This window comes from Anolis carolinensis, chromosome 3 (assembly GCF_035594765.1).
Source record: "Anolis carolinensis isolate JA03-04 chromosome 3, rAnoCar3.1.pri, whole genome shotgun sequence".
In the NCBI taxonomy this organism is placed as follows: domain Eukaryota; kingdom Metazoa; phylum Chordata; class Lepidosauria; order Squamata; family Dactyloidae; genus Anolis; species Anolis carolinensis.
In genome coordinates, this window is record NC_085843.1 from 268,509,493 (window position 1) to 268,529,324 (window position 19,832).

General features: G+C 39.0%; 1 protein-coding gene across 2 annotated transcripts; it reads right to left on the bottom strand.

Moving 5' to 3' along the window:
- Positions 1 to 4: 4 nt before the first annotated feature.
- lrrc31 (leucine rich repeat containing 31) lies at positions 5 to 15,899 on the bottom strand. 2 transcript variants are annotated; one of them, XM_016992009.2, is made up of 11 exons: positions 14,986 to 15,899; positions 12,648 to 12,887; positions 11,439 to 11,540; positions 11,198 to 11,347; positions 10,009 to 10,176; positions 8,848 to 9,015; positions 7,495 to 7,662; positions 6,332 to 6,499; positions 5,988 to 6,155; positions 1,425 to 1,592; positions 5 to 1,045 (listed from the first exon to the last, which is right to left on the bottom strand). In XM_016992009.2, exons 1-11 carry the CDS (start codon positions 14,996 to 14,998, stop codon positions 714 to 716), a joined length of 1,845 nt encoding a protein of 614 aa, XP_016847498.1. In that variant the 5' UTR covers positions 14,999 to 15,899; the 3' UTR covers positions 5 to 713. The 2 variants fall into 2 exon arrangements, with proteins under 2 accessions (XP_016847498.1, XP_016847500.1); XM_016992011.2 differs by lacking the exon at positions 11,439 to 11,540 and having other exon boundaries at positions 14,986 to 15,760.
- Between the last annotated feature and the right edge of the window lie 3,933 nt (positions 15,900 to 19,832).

Sequence of the window (19,832 nt, forward strand, 5' to 3'; positions counted from 1 at the left end):
AATGTGCGAACAATACTTTTTATAGATTTTAGAAAATGTTTTTTTTTTTTTGATACTTGCACACTCCAACTAATGCAGAACATTGTCCAGTGAAGCAAACATTATATTCTTAGGGTGAAATTTCAAAAGTTGCAGACAACAGCCACGAATGATAAGACGGCTACCAGTCAATTCAAAGGTCTTTGGTATTGCCCATCTAAGTAAGATTCTTTGCTGTCCTCTTCCCCTCTCTTCTTCTATATTATACTATGTCAGGTCAACAGTGATGTAGTGAAGTCAAAGCTTTGCCAGATCAAAGGGTTTTTTGAGAAACAGCAATGATTGCACCATTCTCTCACCAGACTTTTCTGTTTCCTCTAAATGTAGTTGTCTTACTCACCTAACAATGTGGGGAGGAAATTGTTTCCTAACAGCTATATATCCAAATGCAAGTATTTTGATGTCACTTGGTCCTGAAGGAGGAATTAAGACCCATTCGCTTTGCAAAGGACCTATTCTGCATGAAGGTGAGAGAGCTAAAATTGGTTTGTTGATATAGATCAACACAAGTAGCTGTATTTGGTGGGTTCCCAAGGGGTCACTCCTTGGCTTTGAAGACTATCAAGATGAGCAATATACTTCCAAAGGTTACTACTATATCATGGCAGGTAGTGCTGAAGAAACAACATATGGAAGTTCTTAGTTGCTTGTTGCTATTACACTACTTCATAGTGTCAAGTTTCACTCCAAATGTCAAAACGAACATTTCGTTTATTCTCTCCATTGAACTGTTCCAGCTGCTGTTGCTGAACTTTGGAAAGGACCCAACCTTGTAGTCCCAGCTCTGTGAATAAAGATAGCTTTTGCAAGGCAGCCAACAGTTGGCCAAACCATTCCCCGCAGTCACAGTGCAATGAAGGCCGAAGGCTGAGATCCAGTTCAGAAAGCTGATCCAGTGCAACTAACGCTTGGCAAAATATTGTCCATCCATGGTTAGAGACATGGTGGTTGTAGCTAAGGTCCAGCTTCTGTAGTTGACCCAAGCTCCTGTCTTGAATAACAGCAGCTGAAAGAAAGCAATGACAGGTCAGTTGGTAATGCTGAATTTATCATTATAAGGCATTTGCTTGATAGCAATTTGAGGCTGCTAGCTCACTGGGATTGTAAATCCAGAATAGGTTTCAGAGCCAAATCTAAAATGACTATTCACAGTTCTAAACCATATCCCTCATATAGGTTCAGCACTTTAGAAACCTTCAACAAATGCCCAAAATGAATTCATGGATGTCGAAACCATCTGCTACTACTGATGCCACATGTTGCAAATATTTTGGATCAAGAGGGAAAAGGCTGTTCTAAAAAAAAAAAAAAACCAAGGTCTAAAAACCAGATGTATGGAGGAAAAGGGAAATACTAGGAGTGTGTTTACATGTCTTTTTACTAACCAAGGCCAAGGATATCCTCATCCACCAGGCTGCAGCTGCTCAGTCTTAACACTTGCATCTCAGCTCCGGGGTTTAGCGCCTTTAAAATCAGCTTTAGGTTCCCACCAACGCATTTATTCCAAGAAAGGTCTAATATCATCAGTTCAGGAAGGTGAAGGGCAGCCTCAGCTGAAAAGATTAGCAACAGCATTTTGTGCTTACTGAAATAAATAGGCATGGACCAGACACACATACATGCACAGCCCTATCCATGAAATATATGAAAGTCTACTTTATTCTACTCTATGTAACCAAAGTCTGTTTGTCTTATCTAGGCTGCTTCTACGCTGTAGAATGAATGCAGTTTAATAGCACACAAAAGTGATGAATATTTGCTTAATTATATGGGTTCAAGACTCCCTTTCCTGCAGTCGTTCCCATCCAATTCTCACAGGCACAGGGACCAAATTTAGTACATAACAGCTGCCTATTTTTATTATGATTTTTAATTAAAGTGATATATGCACTAGTGGCGAAGTGCGTTAAAGCACTGAGCTGGAGACCGAAAGGTCCCAGGTTCAATCCCCGGGAGCAGCGTGAACAACCGCTGTTAGCTCCAGCTCCTGCCAACCTAGCAGTTCGAAAACATGCCAATGTGAGTAGATCAATAGGTACCGCTCCGGCGGGAAGGTAACGGCGCTCTATGCATTCATGCCGGCCACATGACCTTGGAGGTGTCTACGCACAACGCTGGCTCTTCGGCTTAGAAATGGAGATGAGCACCAACCCCCAGAGTCAGACATGACTGGACTTAATGTCAGGGGAAAACCTTTACCTTTACTATGCACTAAATATCACCCATGTGTGATGCTTCCAAACAGAATATTTCTTGTCTGCAGTTGTTTGCCAGACAGACTAGGGAATATTCTCTTTTGTCACATACTACAATATTTCACAGATGAAAACCAAAATACATATGATTAAGCAATGTCAGAGTGTTGTCAGGATAGCAAAGGTAATGAATGAGGAAGAATAAACTAGGAGAGGCTGCAGCAGTTTGTTTTTGCCCAAGCTTATTGGGAAGGGCAAGATGCTCCTCTTTCCTCTCTTCTGTCCTTTGCTGTCCCAATTTATGTGGCGTGCTGCTCTAGAACTGGAGGTTTCATCTCTTTTTTTTTCCGCCTGCAATCTTACACAGTGCCAAACACCTTCTGGAATGAGTTTTCGTGATCTTTGAAGCAACTTCTTGGTTAAGTCTCCCCAACACTAGTATACACTTTAATGCTTTTAAAGTCATAACACTGAAATTTTGAAAAATTAAAGTAACTGTTAATAACTAATTTCAAGAAAGAAATAAAATAACGCATTCACCTGTGTGAACACCAGGCATGGGCAAACTTGGGCCCTCTTTCCAGGTGTTTTGGATTTCAACTCCCACCATTCCTAACAGCCTCAGGCCCTTTCCTTTTCCCCCTCAGCCGCTTAAGTGGCTGAGGGGGAAAAGGAAGGGGCCTGAGGCTGTTAGGAATGGTTGGAGTTGAAATCCAAAACACCCGGAGGGCCAAAGTTTGCCCATGCCTGGTGTACACAAACACAGAGACATCCAACTTTTAACTTGTCAGTAAGCAATCTAGAAAAATAATGGAACATATACCAATTTGGTGTTACTCAAGAAGTGCATAATGGCAGGAACACTTATAAGTATTTACAAAAGACTAAGCATGAATAAACATTGATTTCCACAGTGCATTTTGTTTTCTGACATTCAATGAAAGGATTGCGTTCATTCAAGTACTTTAAATTTCGTGGTCTATCAAACTGCCTCACTTAATTGTCCTACTCGCCAAACTTTACTGACCCACTCTTTCTCTGTAATGAACAGTGCCCTCCTTTATTTCCTGCAAGAGCTAGTATTGCCATAATCATCAGATTAGCTATCTCTGGCTAAATGAGTACCTCTTGAATGGGAAAGTCTTAACAGCTTTGGCACTGAACGATCCATTTCAACAGATGACCACATGATGGCAGCTGTGTGTATGACGGCCCTTATCAGCACAGCACCAGAGATATAATCCAGAGGTTATGCATGTGTGAATGGGTTATCTTATCGCAGATCAGCTTCATTCATGCAACAAAAAGCATCACTGATATCAATGTGGCTTATGCATGGCCAACATCTATAATGCCAAATTATTGTAATTATTTCTGCAATAAGAGGACATTTACATTTTTGCTTGCTTATTGATGCAGTATGCTTTTTGTTGGTAAGATCATATAAACCCAAAATAGGATTAAGCCTCGCAGGGCCCTTCCACACAGCCATATAACCAAGATTATCAAGGCAGATAATCCACAATATTGAGTCCACATTGCCATATAAAATGCATTGCACAAAATCCATTGTGCAATGGATTTTGGAACGGAATCGACCTTGCTTTTGGATGACATGTCTCATATTGGGATGTATTTTAACTGTTTTATGTCTGTTTTATTTTTTTTAATAATTCTATTTTATGTCTATGCTTTATGCTCAAGGCACTGTATCATGCTGTTTGTAAGCCACCTTGAGTCGCCCTCAGGGTAGAGAAAGGCGGGGTATAAATATGGTAAATAAATAAATATAATCCAGTTCAGTGTTACTTTTATACAGCTGTGTGGAAGGGGTGTTAGTGAGCCTCATAAACTCCATTTTGACAATAGCTGGCCCCTCCCCATAGCCTGTACTGTTTGCTGCAGTCTCTCATTTGTTTGCTGCTGAAAATGATGCAACAGCAATTATATGTGCCCAGGGCTAATAATCAAAAGATCTGGTTACATTCAGTGCCAGATTCTGAGAACATCTTCTTAAACCACAAAACTACATTCTGTGCAGGTCACGGTGACCTCAGATAAGGATTACCAAATATGCTTTAGGCATTGCTCATGTTGTCTGTGTAACTCTGAAGCTTTACAAAACACCAGCGCTTGCAATGAATTATCTCAATCAGTGGTACGCATAGGATGGATTGCAAGCAGTTCTGAGAATTGGTAAATCCTTCGACCAAAGATTTTGTCTGTTGCCTATTTGCCTTGCTGCACAGTTTCGGCATTTATTCCAGCTCCGCGTTCCATGTGGAAAATACCGAAGGACTGATATTTCAGTCCTACTCAGTAAGAGACTGCCATGCCCTCAAACATTTCTCAGTTCCAAACCGGGACATGTGCAGCCAAGATATAGCAGAGTAGAGAAGTTATTTTCTTTTGCCTGGGCTGACTGGGAAGGGGAGGATTCTACCCCAGGCATGGGCAAACTTCAGACTTCCAAGTGTTTTGGGCCCCACCTCCCACAATTAGATTTGCCCATGCCTGTTCTACCCCCTTCATTCCTCTCTCTCCTGCTGAATTACTTGAGTACAAAGAACTTTTGCCTTTTGAACTCAGTTTTCAGCAATGGAAATGTGCCTGGGACAAAGCAGGAAAGGGGGAGAGAAACTGGGACATTTTAAAAGCAGATGAGAAAGTGGAACACTAATTGGGACTGTCCCTGCCAAATCAGAACAGCTGGGTAGTATTATGGACTTATGCAAAATCATAGGAATATCTAGTTCAACCTCCTGCCATATTGATATCTAAATAAATCTCTCAAAATTGGCGGTCTCCCAGAATCTATAGTGTTCCAGATATCATGGGAAACAGGCCCGCTGTCTCCACTAGCAATATACTTGTAGGGATAATGGGATCTGCACATCAACACATCTGGAGGTGTGCAGGTTGGAAAGATTGCTATAAGATAATGGAACTTTCGTAAGACTGCTTTAAAGAAACACAACGTTTTCTTTAAAGCTATCATAGTACACAATTAAATTAAGCATTTTATAGGGTAAGCTGTTATGGGTAAGTTCTTTAATTTTATTAAGTTGTACCACCTAGGAAACTTAGATTTAATGTTTAATACTTTAGCTATTTCAGAAGAGCAGGTACGGTAGGTGTGAAATATGCTGTCCCCATGCAGGAAAATGTTTCAAGATTGAAAAAATAATACTGCCCAACTGTACCATTATTATGATTATTAGTAGTAGAAAAAGTAGCATTTATGCACCACTTTTCACTGCCAAAGAAGACTCAAAGCAGCTAAAAGTAAAAGTTATAACAATATGTGAATTAAAACTAAACACATGCAAAAATTAAAATAGCATAGATAAAATCTGGAATGACATTTAAAAATATACCTGTCCCAACGTACAAACCAATCAACATAAGAACAAACCTGCAGTACCTATCTTGTCCATAACTTAGGGACTGCCTGTAATCAAAGGATGGCATTCCCAGTCTTCAAACCAAAATGTGATTTTGAAACATTTCCAAATCAGTGTGATCTAGCTCCATTTCCATACATTCTAAAGTAAACACTGATAGGGTTGATTATACTCACCCTGATGAGAGTAGATTGTGTTATACTTCACTTCTGTCCCCTTAATAAATGTTCTTTGAATTATGTTCCAAGTGATCCTTATCCAAAAATTAATGCTAGGTTGATGTGCTTTCTTTGCAAAGATGGATAACCAAAGCCAAACCAAAGCAATAGATTAGGAGGAGGATTCTTACCTAAAGATGCAAATGAATCATGTTGTAAAGAACAATTGCTGAGGAGCACAGAAGTCAGTCTGGGCAGAAACCGGAGCCTGCTGAATAGCTGATCGGAGGAGAGGCCAACACTTTTATTTGACGATAAATTCAGCTCTTGAAGACTTGACAAAAGGGGTATTATCTGGGCTATGAAAAAACCAAAACAGGTAGTACACAGGCTTTGAAATAAATGAATGCAGTGTATGGGTCATTTTCTGTTCAGAGTAGGCAACAGTATATACTTTTACTCCTCTTATCAACCTGACCTTTTATGGAATCCTGGAGATTGTGTTTTGTATAAGGCTGTTCATTATTTTTCTTACTTAAAATGGCCATGTCCTCTTCTGTAATACAGCACTGGTGAAGATCCAAAATTTCAAGGTGGCTTAAGCCAGCCAAATGGGCTGCTAAGTTTTGGAAACCTCCTCCAATTTCTTTATTGCAAGATACATCTAATTTCCTTAATTCCAATAAATGCTGCAAGGCAGTCCCTGAAATTGAACAAGGATAAAGAGTTGTCAATAACCAAAGTGCCGTCAATATATTCTTTATTTATTTATTATTGTTGTTGTTTATTTTTAAACTTCATTATACTTCATTTGTACTTCATTCCAGTGCAACCGATATAATATTTTTAAAACCCTAATAGGGCAGTGACTCTGCCACAATTCCCCCATCCCAACCACATACATAATTTTACATATTTCTTCTGAAAAGAGAGTTGAGGTTGTATAGCAGGCATCGGCAAACTTCGGCCCTCCAGGTGTTTTGGACTTCAACTCCCACAATCCCTAACAGCCTACCGGCTGTTAGGAATTGTGGGAGTTGAAGTCCAAAACACCTGGAGGTCTGAAGTTTGCCTATGCCGGTTGTATAGGGATCATAAAATTCTTTATTTAGGTCTTTTTTCTGCCATGATTCACTAAATGATCTAATTCCAAACTGTTTCAATCTTATTTTCCCTAGAGTCTATACAGACCTTGGTAAATATAACTCTTGATGACTTGTGACTCCCATATTCATGGGTGCATTGCATCCGTTCCTGGGTTTTGTCTCAACTTTCAGGAAGCAATCAAAGATGCTGAATCTATTTGGTAGATGGGGATCATCACCTTGTGTAGTTTCTTTAAAGTTTAGACTAAAACCTAGATTACATTCACTGTGTCTCATACGGAGGCCACTAACTACCAGTTTTTTTTATTGTGTCAGAAGCAACTTGGCAAGACCCTTCTGGTGTGTGAGAATTGGTTGTCTACAGAGATGTTGCCCAGAGGACGCCCAGGAAGCTTCTCTCATGTCCCCTCATGCTAGAGCTGACAGATGAGAGCTTACTCCGTTTCACAGATTCAAACCGGCAACCTTCAGGTCAGCAGTCCAGCTGGCACAACGGTTTAACTCATTGCACAGCTGTGGCTCCTAAATCCTAAATCCTGCCAGTGATTATATATATTAAAATTCCCAGTTCCAGGCCAACCTCTGTACTTACCTAAACACTGGAGTCCACCCTGTTTTAATCCACACATGCTCAAATTTAGTACTTTCAAGCTTGAGACATATTTTAGTTCCTGGGCAATACTGTTCAGGCTCCATCCTATCATTTTGTTAATAGACAGGTCCAGTTCTTCAAGGTCATGCATCCTATTTAGGAGCTGAGCTGAGAAGAAAGCCAGACATGAGTCAGAGACAACAAATCCATAACCATTGTGCATTTACGCAGGTACAGGCAAGAGTCATGTAACTATATATATGCACACACATACATATAGGTTTTTAATTATCTAATTGGAGGTTCAGTCCCAAAAAGTAATTTTTTTCTAAGCATTGCATGGCATCTACTTGGCTTCCAAGTCTACCAACATAGTCATTTCAGGTTGAGTATCTGAAGTGCTTGGAACCAGAAGTGTTTCATATTTCTGATGTTTTTGAATTTTGAGAGAGAGAGAGATATATATATATACACACACACACACACACACACACACACACACACACACACACACAGAGATACCCAAGTGCATGTATGTTTGATGTACACATTACACACATAGCCAGGTATGCTATACACATTTTATACACAACCTTTTCACTAATTTTGTACATGAATTAAAGTTTGCATCTACTGAACTATCAGAAAGCAAAGGCGTTCCTATCTCAGCCACCTTGTGGGAAGTTTGAGATTTTAGGGTAATTTGGATTTCAGAATATCAGACAATGGGGCCGGGCTGTGGCGCAGGCTGGTAAACAGCTGCTGCAATAAATCACTCTGACCATGAGGTCATGAGTTTGAGGCCAGCCCGTGGCAGGGTGAGCACCCATCAATTAAAAATAAAATATAGCCCCTGCTCATTGCTGACCTAGCAACCCGAAAGATAGTTGCATCTATCAAGTAGGAAATAAGGTACCACTTATAAAAAAGTGGGGAGGCAAGTTTAACTAATTTACAACGTTGGAATGAGGAAGTGAGGAAGTGCCATCAGAGTGGATGATGAAGCAGCTGCTCCCCCCTGTGGCCAGAATCGAACATCCCCTCAGGAGAAGGTTAAATTGCCTCTGCGTCTGTCTGTCTGTTGTCTCTGTCTCAGTTCGATGTGTTTATGGGCATTGAATGTTTGCCCTATATGTACATAATGTGATCCGCCCTGAGTCCCCTTTGGGGTGAGAAGGGTGGAATATAAATACTGTAAATTAAATAAATAAATAAATAAATAAAGGGATGCTCAACCTGTATTCAAATGCATAGGCTTCATACCATCATTTCATACTAAAGGGAATTTAGCTTGATGTCTACATTAGGTAACAAAATACTAAAATGTCACATTGTTATGCCATGCATTCTCACCCAATGATTCGCCATCTTCAGGAGTCAGATTGCAACCTATGACTTTTAGTGTTTTGAGTGCACAAGCTTTTGGTATTTTATGGGTTAGAAGGGAAAATCTCCCACCCACATTGGTATTCCATGATAAATCCAGAATTTCGAGATGAGGAATAACTTGAAGTCCTTCTCCTGTAAAAAAAAAAAAAAACAAAAAAAACAACAACAACAACAATAATAAAAAGAAGCTGACATTTGGAACAGACCTTGGAAGAATTATGTTTTTGGACTTCAATTCCCAGAACTCTACATATTGACTGAAGTATACAAGGAGAACTAGGAAAATGCTATTATATTTTCTATTTAGGCTCCAACACATACACACATCTATTTTTTCCAGACAAACATGTAACCATTAAATCAAAATAACGATGGACAATTCCTGCATCCATGCTAGAAATAATTTGTAGCAACATCTGGCCATCCGGACAACTAATCCAGACTTCACTGAGGACCTGTGGTACCCAATGTGAGGTGATAACATTCATGGAATAAGAAATGAGTTGCATTGTTTTCCCACTATCTCAATCTTGAGCACAATAAAGAAGCCAGTGGAGAAAGCTGATGATTTCTGCATTAGTAGGATGAAGAATTTGCTCTAATTTAGTCTCAACTTTAAAGAAAATACCCAAGGATTCGGGATTGTGAATTTCTCTCTTAAAGTTCAAACTAAAATCTAGACAGATTTCATCACTTTAAAAGACATGGAAATCATCAATTGGAGCTGAATGGGGTCTTCACACTCACTCCTAGCAGGCAATGCAAAGTAAGGTGAATGGTAAAATTCGTCCCAGCTACCGAACTGAGCACAGGGTTTTGCAATCACAATTCTTAAGGTCTAAATTGGCTATTTTGAATTAGTGCATATACTAGAAACAGTTTGAAGTTTAGTCCAAATTGGATTTGCAGTGCTAAATTTTCCGAACACAGATCAGGGGTCTGGAAGGAGCTTGAAACAGTACATTTCCCAGAAAAAGTCAGCTAGAATGGCCACTGGCAAATTAGAAAAAAGACTACAGGAGCTTCAGTCTAAACAATGTAACTTTTCTCAATGTGGATATGGCAGAATTCAACAGCATTGCTTAAGAAAATGACCCATTCTTGGAATAACTTATTTGACAGTACCTAAGTAAACAATGTCTTTGGCTGTGAGCCTGCAGTTGCTCAGTTGGAGGACTTTTAGTTTCTGCAGATGTCTGAATTGCTGTGTAAGAGGTCCTAATGTCCCTCCTATACAATCATTCCAGGAAAGATCAATCTCTTCCAGCGCTGGTAGCAGAGGTATGATGCCAACTGTGACAGGAGAAAAAAGCAGACCAACAGATTAAAAATACAGCTGATAAGGTAAGGGCATTACATTTTTTTTTTGAGAAACTGCAAGTCTCTTCTGGTGTGAGAGAATTGGCCGTCTGCAAGGATGTTGCCCAGGGGACGCCCTGATGTTTTGATGTTTTTACCATCCTTGTGGCATTAGGTGAGCATACACATTTAATTTAATTTTCACTTTTTAAAGTACAATACAGCCCTCTTATTCATGATGGAAGAGTTATTGAACTTACAGTGGAAACAGGAAATAGTAGACAATAAAGAATCCAATTGAGATGAATGACTTCCAATAAAAGTTACTACAGAATTGTGCTATGGTAACTTCTAGCAGAAGTATACAATAGAATTGTCTGGAAAACCTAGAAAACTGCTCGAGATGACATATTTTGATGGATGATGGTATATGAAAACATAAATACCCATCCCATGGGTACAGGAGTCATTCTACATACAAAACTGAGAGATAATATTATCTTCTATTTACAATTTAGCTTTTCCCAAAGCTGCTCATGCCTTATCAGAGTGGATACACTGACACAAAACAATTTACAAAACGTAGGTCTATGTATTCTCCCACTTCATCTAGTGTTAATCAAGGAGAAGTTGGAAGAGACCTGCTTCACTCTTTGAATTGTTTATACCATATCTTAACTCTAAATTATGGTTAAAATTAAAATTTAGCCAAACAAGCCAGCATCGTCAACCACAACTTGGCTTATTTTAATAACCATACCTGTTGGAAGTGAAGAGGCATAATGAGATTCACTAATAATAAGAAGAAAAAACTAGGAAGATATCACTAGGGGCCCTTCCACACAGGCATAAAATCCAGTATATCAAGGCAGATATCCATAATATCTGCTTTGAACTGGGCTACCTGAGTCCACACTGCCATATAACCCAGTTCAGTGTGGATTCTATACAGCTGTGTGGAAGGGGCCTAGGATAAAGTTACCATAGCATTCAGCATTGCAAAATGTATACTTACTCAATTCTGTTACGTCTGATGCACCCAGTACACAATTATTTAAGTCCAAAATCTTGTTGGAAGGCTGTTTGCCCAATTTGTTCAGGAACTGCTTAACTCTCCACTCACACAAAGCTAATTCTTCTTTAGTCGCAGAAGATGGAGCATTATCTGTAGAACCAAAATACTGAGGATGGAGTGGCTTTGGCTCCATGGTTTCCAAAATAAAACTGTTCTTTTGGTGACACCAAAAACACCTTACCTTGCAGATCAGTGATTCCCAACCTTTTGTCCTTCAGGTGTTTTGGACTTCCAGCTCCCAGATTTCCTGACGTTGGGGCCTTGGGATGCTGGTCCCAAATACCTGGAGGACCAAGCATTGAAAACCACTGTTCTAGATTATGGATATGATCACTATCTCTGGAAAAGAGTATGTCTGGGCCAATGCAAAATGGGGAGGAGGATTAATAGTTCTTGGACCTAGTCTGGCCTGGGGGAGATTTCCTATCTGACTCACACAAGATATGGAAGAAAATTCCCCAGAGCCATCTCCATTCTTGGTTTTCCCACTTTGGAGCATAAGATGCATACAGGAATCCTGCTTTTATCCCCAATCATTGATGATATCAGGAGATATCAAAGTTTGTTGGTTTCCTTCCAGCCAGTCCCCTGTACACCAGGAACCAATGAGGTTTTTTGTGATGTGTCCCATTCCAAATTAGGTCCTTAACTCTGGTGTAAAAGATTTTGTCCTGTCCTCTCCTGAGAAATGTGCAAGCTGACAATTCATATAGAAACTTCTGTATGAGTAATTTGCTTCCACAAAGGCAAATGGCAGGCTGAAGCTTTATGGGCCTCACTCTAGCAGTGCTAAGCTCCATCCCTCCTTACTCAAAGGATAGACCTTTCCCCCCAAAGCTGCATGACTAAATTGCAAAAAACACAATTTAAACACTATACTGGCCTTAAAAATTGCTGCAAATGCACAAGTTTTTCTGATAATATTAACGAAGTGCACAAAATAAATATTATGTCTAAGGAGTTGGTATTAATTACTATAGATTTTTTTCATAATCAAACATATTTGGCCCACTTTGCTGAGAGACATGAAGAATCTACTCCTTCATGGGTGGCAGAGAAAAGAGGTCTTTACTATGCTAAATGTTCCCATTCCGTCAGGAGCAAAATGCCAGATTTCACGACCTGGCCCTTCTTCTCCACTCCCCTGAGAGAAGAGGAAGAATCTCAGAGTGAGAGTAATGCCTCCTTATTTGTTTTATTTGAATGGCATATTCTATACATCTGCAGTTGATGCTTAGCATGTCATGTTTAATGACATAACAAGAGGCAGCCTTCTATGGATCATCCTTGGATCTCAGGTTTTGCTGCTAAAATCTCAGACTTGAGTTAATTCAGACTTGGTAACTCTAAAAAAATTATATTTTAAAATCTATGAATTTACAACTCTTACCTTCTGCAGGGAGAGCTTTCTCCACACTTTGAGTTTCTGATCTAGACGTATCTGTTGAGTTTCCTTTCCTGCTTTCATCTTCTGATTTCTCACAGTGTGAGTTTTGGGGAAAGAATCTGCTCTTTGATGGATGCCGAGATTTCCCCTTCTCAGCGGAAGATTTCTTCTTCTGGATCTGATTTATAAACAAGCTGAATGGGGATCTCTGAAACAGTCTACCTTCACCATTTCTTGGAGTTCCTGGCATTGGGTTTTTACAAAGATAGATAAGAGTCAGAGAATGTATTTTGAACTGTATTTGCTCTTGAGTTTGGCTGGTCACCAATAGTTATGTAAACTTTGTCACATGGATCCTCAAAATCAAATAATAGAAAATAGTATATTTCCCTTGCCACAAAATATAGCTTTACATGTTTACCTCTTCTTAACTATCTTTTTGCAAGATGGCAAGTACCGTATATACTCGAGTATAAGCCAAGTTTTTCAACCCTTTTTTTAGGGCTGAAAAAAGCCCCCTCGGCTTATATTCAAGAGAGGGTCCTGGCTGGCTTATATTCGGGTCAGTTTATACTCGAGTATATTGGTAATCAGAGTTGGACAGTCTTTTCTTATTAAAGTCTTATTATCTTAAATTACACTTTTATGTAAATATTAAAAAACATTTAATCTACTGATGCCTCAATTAATGTAATTTTATTGGTATCTATTTTTATTTTTATTTTTGAAATTTACGCGAGTCAACAAGTTTTCCCAGGTTTTTTGTGGTAAAATTACATGCCTCAGCTTATATTCAGGTCGACTTATACTCAAGTATATACGGTAGGTCTTCTTGAAACTTTACCTATATATACATGCATTTAATGTATCTAGAGTTTGGAAAAGTTCTCATTTATGGTCTGCCCAGGCTGCCTGAGAGTTGAGAATTATGGCCCACCAAAATAACTTTTCCAAGCTACATGATAAATTTTGGTACACTGGCTTTTTATAACATCAGCTCAAACCTGATCCAAATATTTGTGCCTAAAGCCAACTTGCTAATACAATTTTAAATGGTCATGTTGGAAAGCTTTCTGAATTAATCTTGTCATCTTGACTAAGTATTATATGACCCTAGTGTATTGTAAGAAACTTGTTGGATCAGATCACAAAGCTATCTAGACGAATATCCTGTTTCTGCCATTAGTCAGCCAGATGCTTTCGGAATGCCTTCAAACAATGATAATTCTGATTACTTTCAGGAGAAAAAGACAAATGTAAACAAGACAGCCTATGGTTTTAATCCATAATACTCAAAAAGAATTAGAGTCTACATGTCTCTAAAAGCATGGGTGGGAAACATGTGGCTCCCCATATGTCGTTAGTCTGCAACACTTGTTAGCATAACTAATGATGGGGATAATGGCAGTTGCAGTCTGACATCTGGAGGACCAGATGTTCCTCATCCCTGTATTAGAGATACTAACAAACACAAACACATAGATATAATTAATATTCTTGCAATGCTGGTGTAATAACTCATCATTATGCTGCTGAAGCACCATTGCTACTTTCCTTGCCAATCATCTTCCATGGAGAAGAGCAAACCACAGACCACTTATTATAATGCAACCTGAGCCCTGCCACACGATCAGTGAAGGGCCTTCCTACAGTGACACCAGAGGCATACATCAAAGGAAATTTAGTATAATGCCAAGTTTTTAACTTTGTTTGTGGTTTTTCTATACATTATAACTCAATTCGCTTCTGACACGATAAATAAATCTCCATAGTGGAGTCTTCCTATTGATTATATGGCTGGGTGTCTTGTTCTGACCTCAAAATTAATGGAGCTCTGCTGGGGAGGTGCCTGACAGAGGAGGTAGCAGCAGTGCTTTGGCAGCTCCAAGGAGAAAGACAACATCTGGCCATCTGTCGGGGTGCTTTGAATGCAAATTTCCTGCTTCTTGGAAGGGGGTTGGACTGGATGGCCCATGAGGTCTCTTCCAACTCTATGATTCTCTGATTCTATGTCTCTAAGTGATTCAAGCAAATATATAAAAGGCCAATTGATTTCAGGGCTTGCTGATGAATGGTGTACTGTGTATGTCTTTTTCACACTCAGAATTTCATTATGGTTCAGCAAGCAAGCAACTATGAAGTAACTCAAATATAGTAAACCTGTATTTGTGGTGTTATATAATTTTATATAATATTTATATTATTATTGGGTATTTATTCTGTTGCTTTCCCCCTCTTTTGGACATTGATTCTTTAGCTTTGACATGCAAAATTCTAAACACTCCACAGATTGAAATAACAGAAACATTGACAGAGATTTTTAGAAGATAAAATAACCTACCGTCGCTATCCATTCCTGATACTGCAGAGTTTCAGCTTTCCAAGTATTTTCATCGTTCCTTAAAGACTCAAGCTTTGGAGTTGCATTCCCTAGATTTGCTTGCGCTGGTTGTATTCCTTCTCCTCAGATGATGTCTGCAGTTAAGCCAGAAGAACTGTTCAAAGTTCAAAAGACATATATATCCACCTCAAGAAATACGTTAGTCCTGTGAAAGAGGTTGCCATAACTTTTTCTTCCATTAGACTTTGCAGTTTATCAGTCTTACCGGAGGCTGAACAAACAGTTTTGTTCAACTGCTTCCTTGGGCATTTCAATTAAATATCTTCATCAGCTTTCTATCCATCTTAATTTCTTTTGTTTTCTGGTCAAATTTCCAAAACCAAAGAGGAAATAGCTGTGTAGACTTTGACACCGATGCCTTCTACGTGTGACGGATTGCTGGGTGCTGGTTTGCTTTGTGAAGGCTGAGTCAATTTACAGCTCACGTTACAAGGCTAACAGAATAAAAAGTTCATTGTGTTCTCAACTGTTTCCCTCCCTCCACTTATGCTGGAGCTTTGAGAAAGCTGAGAGAGAAATCAAATACTTCTGTGGGAATTATTTTATGAAGCAGTAGTGCAGTGTAACATTCCCCTCCTCCCTATAAAATATTGTTCAGCTGTTGTGATTTTCAGTAACACTTACTGCAGAGTTAATCCAAGATGAAGTTAATCATTGCAGTTAAAGTATGGTTCATAATGAAATTTGTCAAAATCCATGAAAGAATGTTTTTCAAGTGTTGTCGGGCTTAGTACAGCAGGCTAAATTACGGTGCTGCAGAAAAACTCTGCCGATTGAAAGGTCGGCAGTTCGAGCCTGGGTCGGGGTGAGCACCCGCTGTTAGCCACAGCTCACCTGCCCACCTAGCAAATCGAAAACAGAAATGTGAGTAGACAAATAGGTACCACTTTTAGCGGGGAGGTAATAAAGGCACCTTTAAGGACATAGATTGGGAGAAAACACTCCTCGGCATGGAAGATGGAGCAATAGCACCCTCTGTGGCCGGAGCACAGCCTCCAAGATGCCGGAAAAAAGATGGAACAAACTGCCTTTACCTCTGTTTGTGTTGTCTGTCCTTGTTAATTGTGTAATCGGCATTGAATGTTTGCTGTATGTGCATTCTGCGCTCTGAGTCCCCTTCAGGGTGAGAAGAGCATGGTATAAATACTGTAAATAAAGAAAGAATGACCGGACACTTATTTAAAGTCACGGCAACTGGAGCTGAGTTGATTTATATTTAAGAATAAAAAAACTATGGTAGCTTAACATCTCATATATAATCATATTTTACAGGGAAAGAAGGGAGTTTCAGATGTCCAAAAATATTATTGTTTCATTTTTTTAAAAAAAATTACTCTCCATTCTAAATAAAGATGTCAATAACTCATGGGTTGTTAGGGAGTTCACATGATCTTCAGGTAAAATATGTATTTCTGCAAAAGGAATACTCCAAATAAGATAATTCATCAGGGCAATCCATTCTACATTATTTCTGTTGATAAATAGCAAACATGTCACTCTCCCCCAAACTCTCCATTTATGAATTTCTTTGGTGATTCGCCCTTTTTTTCTAGAACTTGGAGACATTTTATTTGCCAATTATGATTGTGCCAAAGAAGATTTGCATTTGTACTTTTTAATTGTAAAGATGATAGAAACATACATTGAAGAACCACATAAAAGAAATGATGTAGTAGATTCATTCAAGGAAGACCCATTAGAAGGGCTTATCCCAGGCATGGGTAAACTTTAATTATATAAAATATATTTAATTATATGGAATTAATTATATATACGTTTTTAAGGTTTTATAATGTGTTTTAACAATGTTATTAATAGATCTGTTGTTGTTTTGTTTTTATGATTGTATTTTGGGCATTAAATTTTGCCAATTTTTGTAAGCCACCCTGAGTCCCCTCGGGTGAGAAGGGCAGGATATAAATGTTGTAAATAAATAAATAAATAAATAAATAGAAGATGAAACCAATTTTAGGACCTTATCCCATGCAAGTTTCCACACGTTTTCTCTCCGTTTTTGCATGCTGGCGAAATGGATCCCCACAAAGGCCATCCCATGATGCACAATTGCTTCCAGTGGCCACCCGTGGGAGTTGGTCTTGCCAGAGTGCAAAAATGGAGGAAAGACTCCATTACCTGACTTCTGATTGAAGAAAGAGGGGGGAAGCGGGGGAAAGCATGAAGAAGACAGGGGAACAATGTGGAATGGCTGGCCAACCCTGAAAATGAGTCCCCACTCTTTCCCCCAGTTCCCTCTCACCCATGGGATAATGTCCTTAGAAAGTGAAGTGGAAGCCGTATTCGGAGCACTTGGGAGAAATAAATCCCCGGGAACTGATGGGTGAACAATAGAACTTCTTCAGAGTCAACTCTATTTCTAAAATTTGTGAACAAATATGGAAATCAAAATAATGGCCCACATATTGGTAACACCCACCCCAAGAAAGGAGACACTAGTAACTATGGGGCCATTGCATTAATTTACCATGCAAGGAAAGTGATACTCAAACAACAAATACTTTACCTTGTATAGAGCAAGAAATGTCCAAGCTGCGTTCAGAGGAGGAAGAGGCCCTAGAGACCATATTGTAAATAAATATTAATATACTTTATTGTACTTTAAGGATTAAAGAAATCTATAGTTGGTCGATCACGAAAAACCTTGAATTGCTCTTAAAGAAACAGGTGTGCCATAACATATGATCTCCCTGATGCATAACCTGTACATTGGAGAAGAGGCAAGCATCAGGGTAGAGAAATGAAATGGTTTCCAACTGGCAAGGAATTCAGGCAAGGCTGTGTTTTGACATATAACAGTAATCTTGGCAAAACTCTGTCTTCAATAACTGGAAAAAGTAAAAACGCCGATCAAAGGCTTGGCTGAATTACGTGAATCTATACTGCTACATATTATTGCCAGAAGACAGAATGGCACATAGCCAAGAAATAACACACCAAATTATTGGAGAGAATGTTAGAACTGAGCAAAAGAAAACCTGTGAAGGATTGATGTCAGAGTGAGTGCACAGCATGCTAGTTAAAATACAGGTAAAGCTGGGTAAACACATCATTCTGCAAATATACAAAGGGTGTGAACACAAAGCATAAGAAAAACTTATCTCTAGCAATGTACATAGTTATGGTATAGCAACAGAACTGATAACAGACAGAAGGAAGACTATTTGGTTTCCAAACTCCCAGAGTGAAGTCAGTTGCTCACAAACTACCAGAATAGCTCAGAGAACTGCAAACAGAACAGGTTAAGTTGTGCTTATTTACAATACTGCACAGGATGCTTCCAGATGGAGGGTTCTTACTATTTGCAAATGAAAATGCACAGCACATATGGCAATATCTTCTTTTCCTAATGATTTGGCTGATTTCCTTCACTGAGACAAATATAAAGTCAGAACTACGACATTTCTCTCCTCCAAGACTATCTTTAGCCCAAATCAAAGGGGCAAAGTGCTGTCCTTTGAGGGTGCAGTTTTATACAGGGTTTTTTTTAAAAAAAACTTGTAAAAATGCAACTAACCATTTATATTTTTACATTAAGATAAATACTACAACACTGCTTTGGCACAAGTTAACTTTCAAGTCTTATAAAAATGTCCCATACCCTCTTTTCAATTTATTCTTCTTATGTATATTTTTAGTTTTGAAAATTAGTGCTATTTTACTAAAAAAACAAAACAGTTATTTGGGACTACAGCTCCTATAATTCCTTAGCTTTCATGGCACGTCACCACGTTGATTGGGAGATTCCAGGAATGATAGTTCCAAAATCATGTTTCCAAGTTTTGCCATGGTATCCCTGCAAAAACAGCACTAGACAGGATATACAACATTAACCAGACATCTTTTAACCAAAACAACATTGTCTGAAAGAGAGCACTCATGACTACAGTATTTTCTTTTCTACAGGATAGTTTTCTTGGTCTGGAGGTCTGTAAATATGATCACTTTTTGTATTATTTTTGTATGATTTGCCGGAAAGCTGGCATCCAGCTGTACCAGGAGGAGGTAAATTCCCTAAGCCTCCTGGCATTCATAAAGAGCATGGATCTCTGACAACTGAAATGATCAAGCAGCTAATGATTGACCAGATAACCAATGACTGATGCCTGGAAAGGTGGTTTCTAATTTCAACAGACCTGTTTGTGAGTTCCTTGTGCACACACCATTGGCAAACACATTCTCTCCCATTTGTCACCAGAAGGAGAAGGGAGTAGGTGGACAGAAAGGGGACCGACCCTTTCTGGGGACAACCTCATTAGCTGCGTCCCACGCAGCATCTTCCATTCAAAGATTAGAGTGGATTTTTGTACTTTGCCTCATCATGACTTCTTAATCCGGCATATATTCTAAGGGAATAATGCCATTAGAGGATTAATGCCACAAGTTGATTGGAAAAAAAGGATTTGCAAATGCCGAAATCCTATATGGCGTGCACTTAATCATGAAGTATTATTTTGAGGATTTTATTTACCATTTAGTAGTGATCCTAGTCCAGGCCAAGTGGTACTAGCCAAAAGCACAAGGATTCAGTTCTGTTTCATATTCTTATAAGAAAGAGTCTTAAGTGTATGTGCCACCTCATAGTCTTTAATGTACTGATCAACTTACGTCCCATTGATTTGATTCATGTGTGACTAAGGCCAGAATACAACTGGTCTACAATACCAGCAGTTGCACTTTTCCCAGGTCATGCATCAATGGCAAGGGATGGCAAACAAAGCCTCAGGTTCTATAGTGGGGTTGTATAGTGCAAATATTAACATGCAAAGTAA

Bases quoted from the DNA above. Each gene is read 5' to 3' on its own strand.
- lrrc31 (XM_016992009.2), bottom strand. The intron at 7,663-8,847 runs GTGAGAATGCAT...CTTTCTTCTCAG, and splicing joins TGAAGATGGCGAATCATTGG to CTCAGCTCCTAAATAGGATG. The intron at 6,500-7,494 runs GTAAGTACAGAG...GTTCAATTTCAG, and splicing joins GGGTGGACTCCAGTGTTTAG to GGACTGCCTTGCAGCATTTA.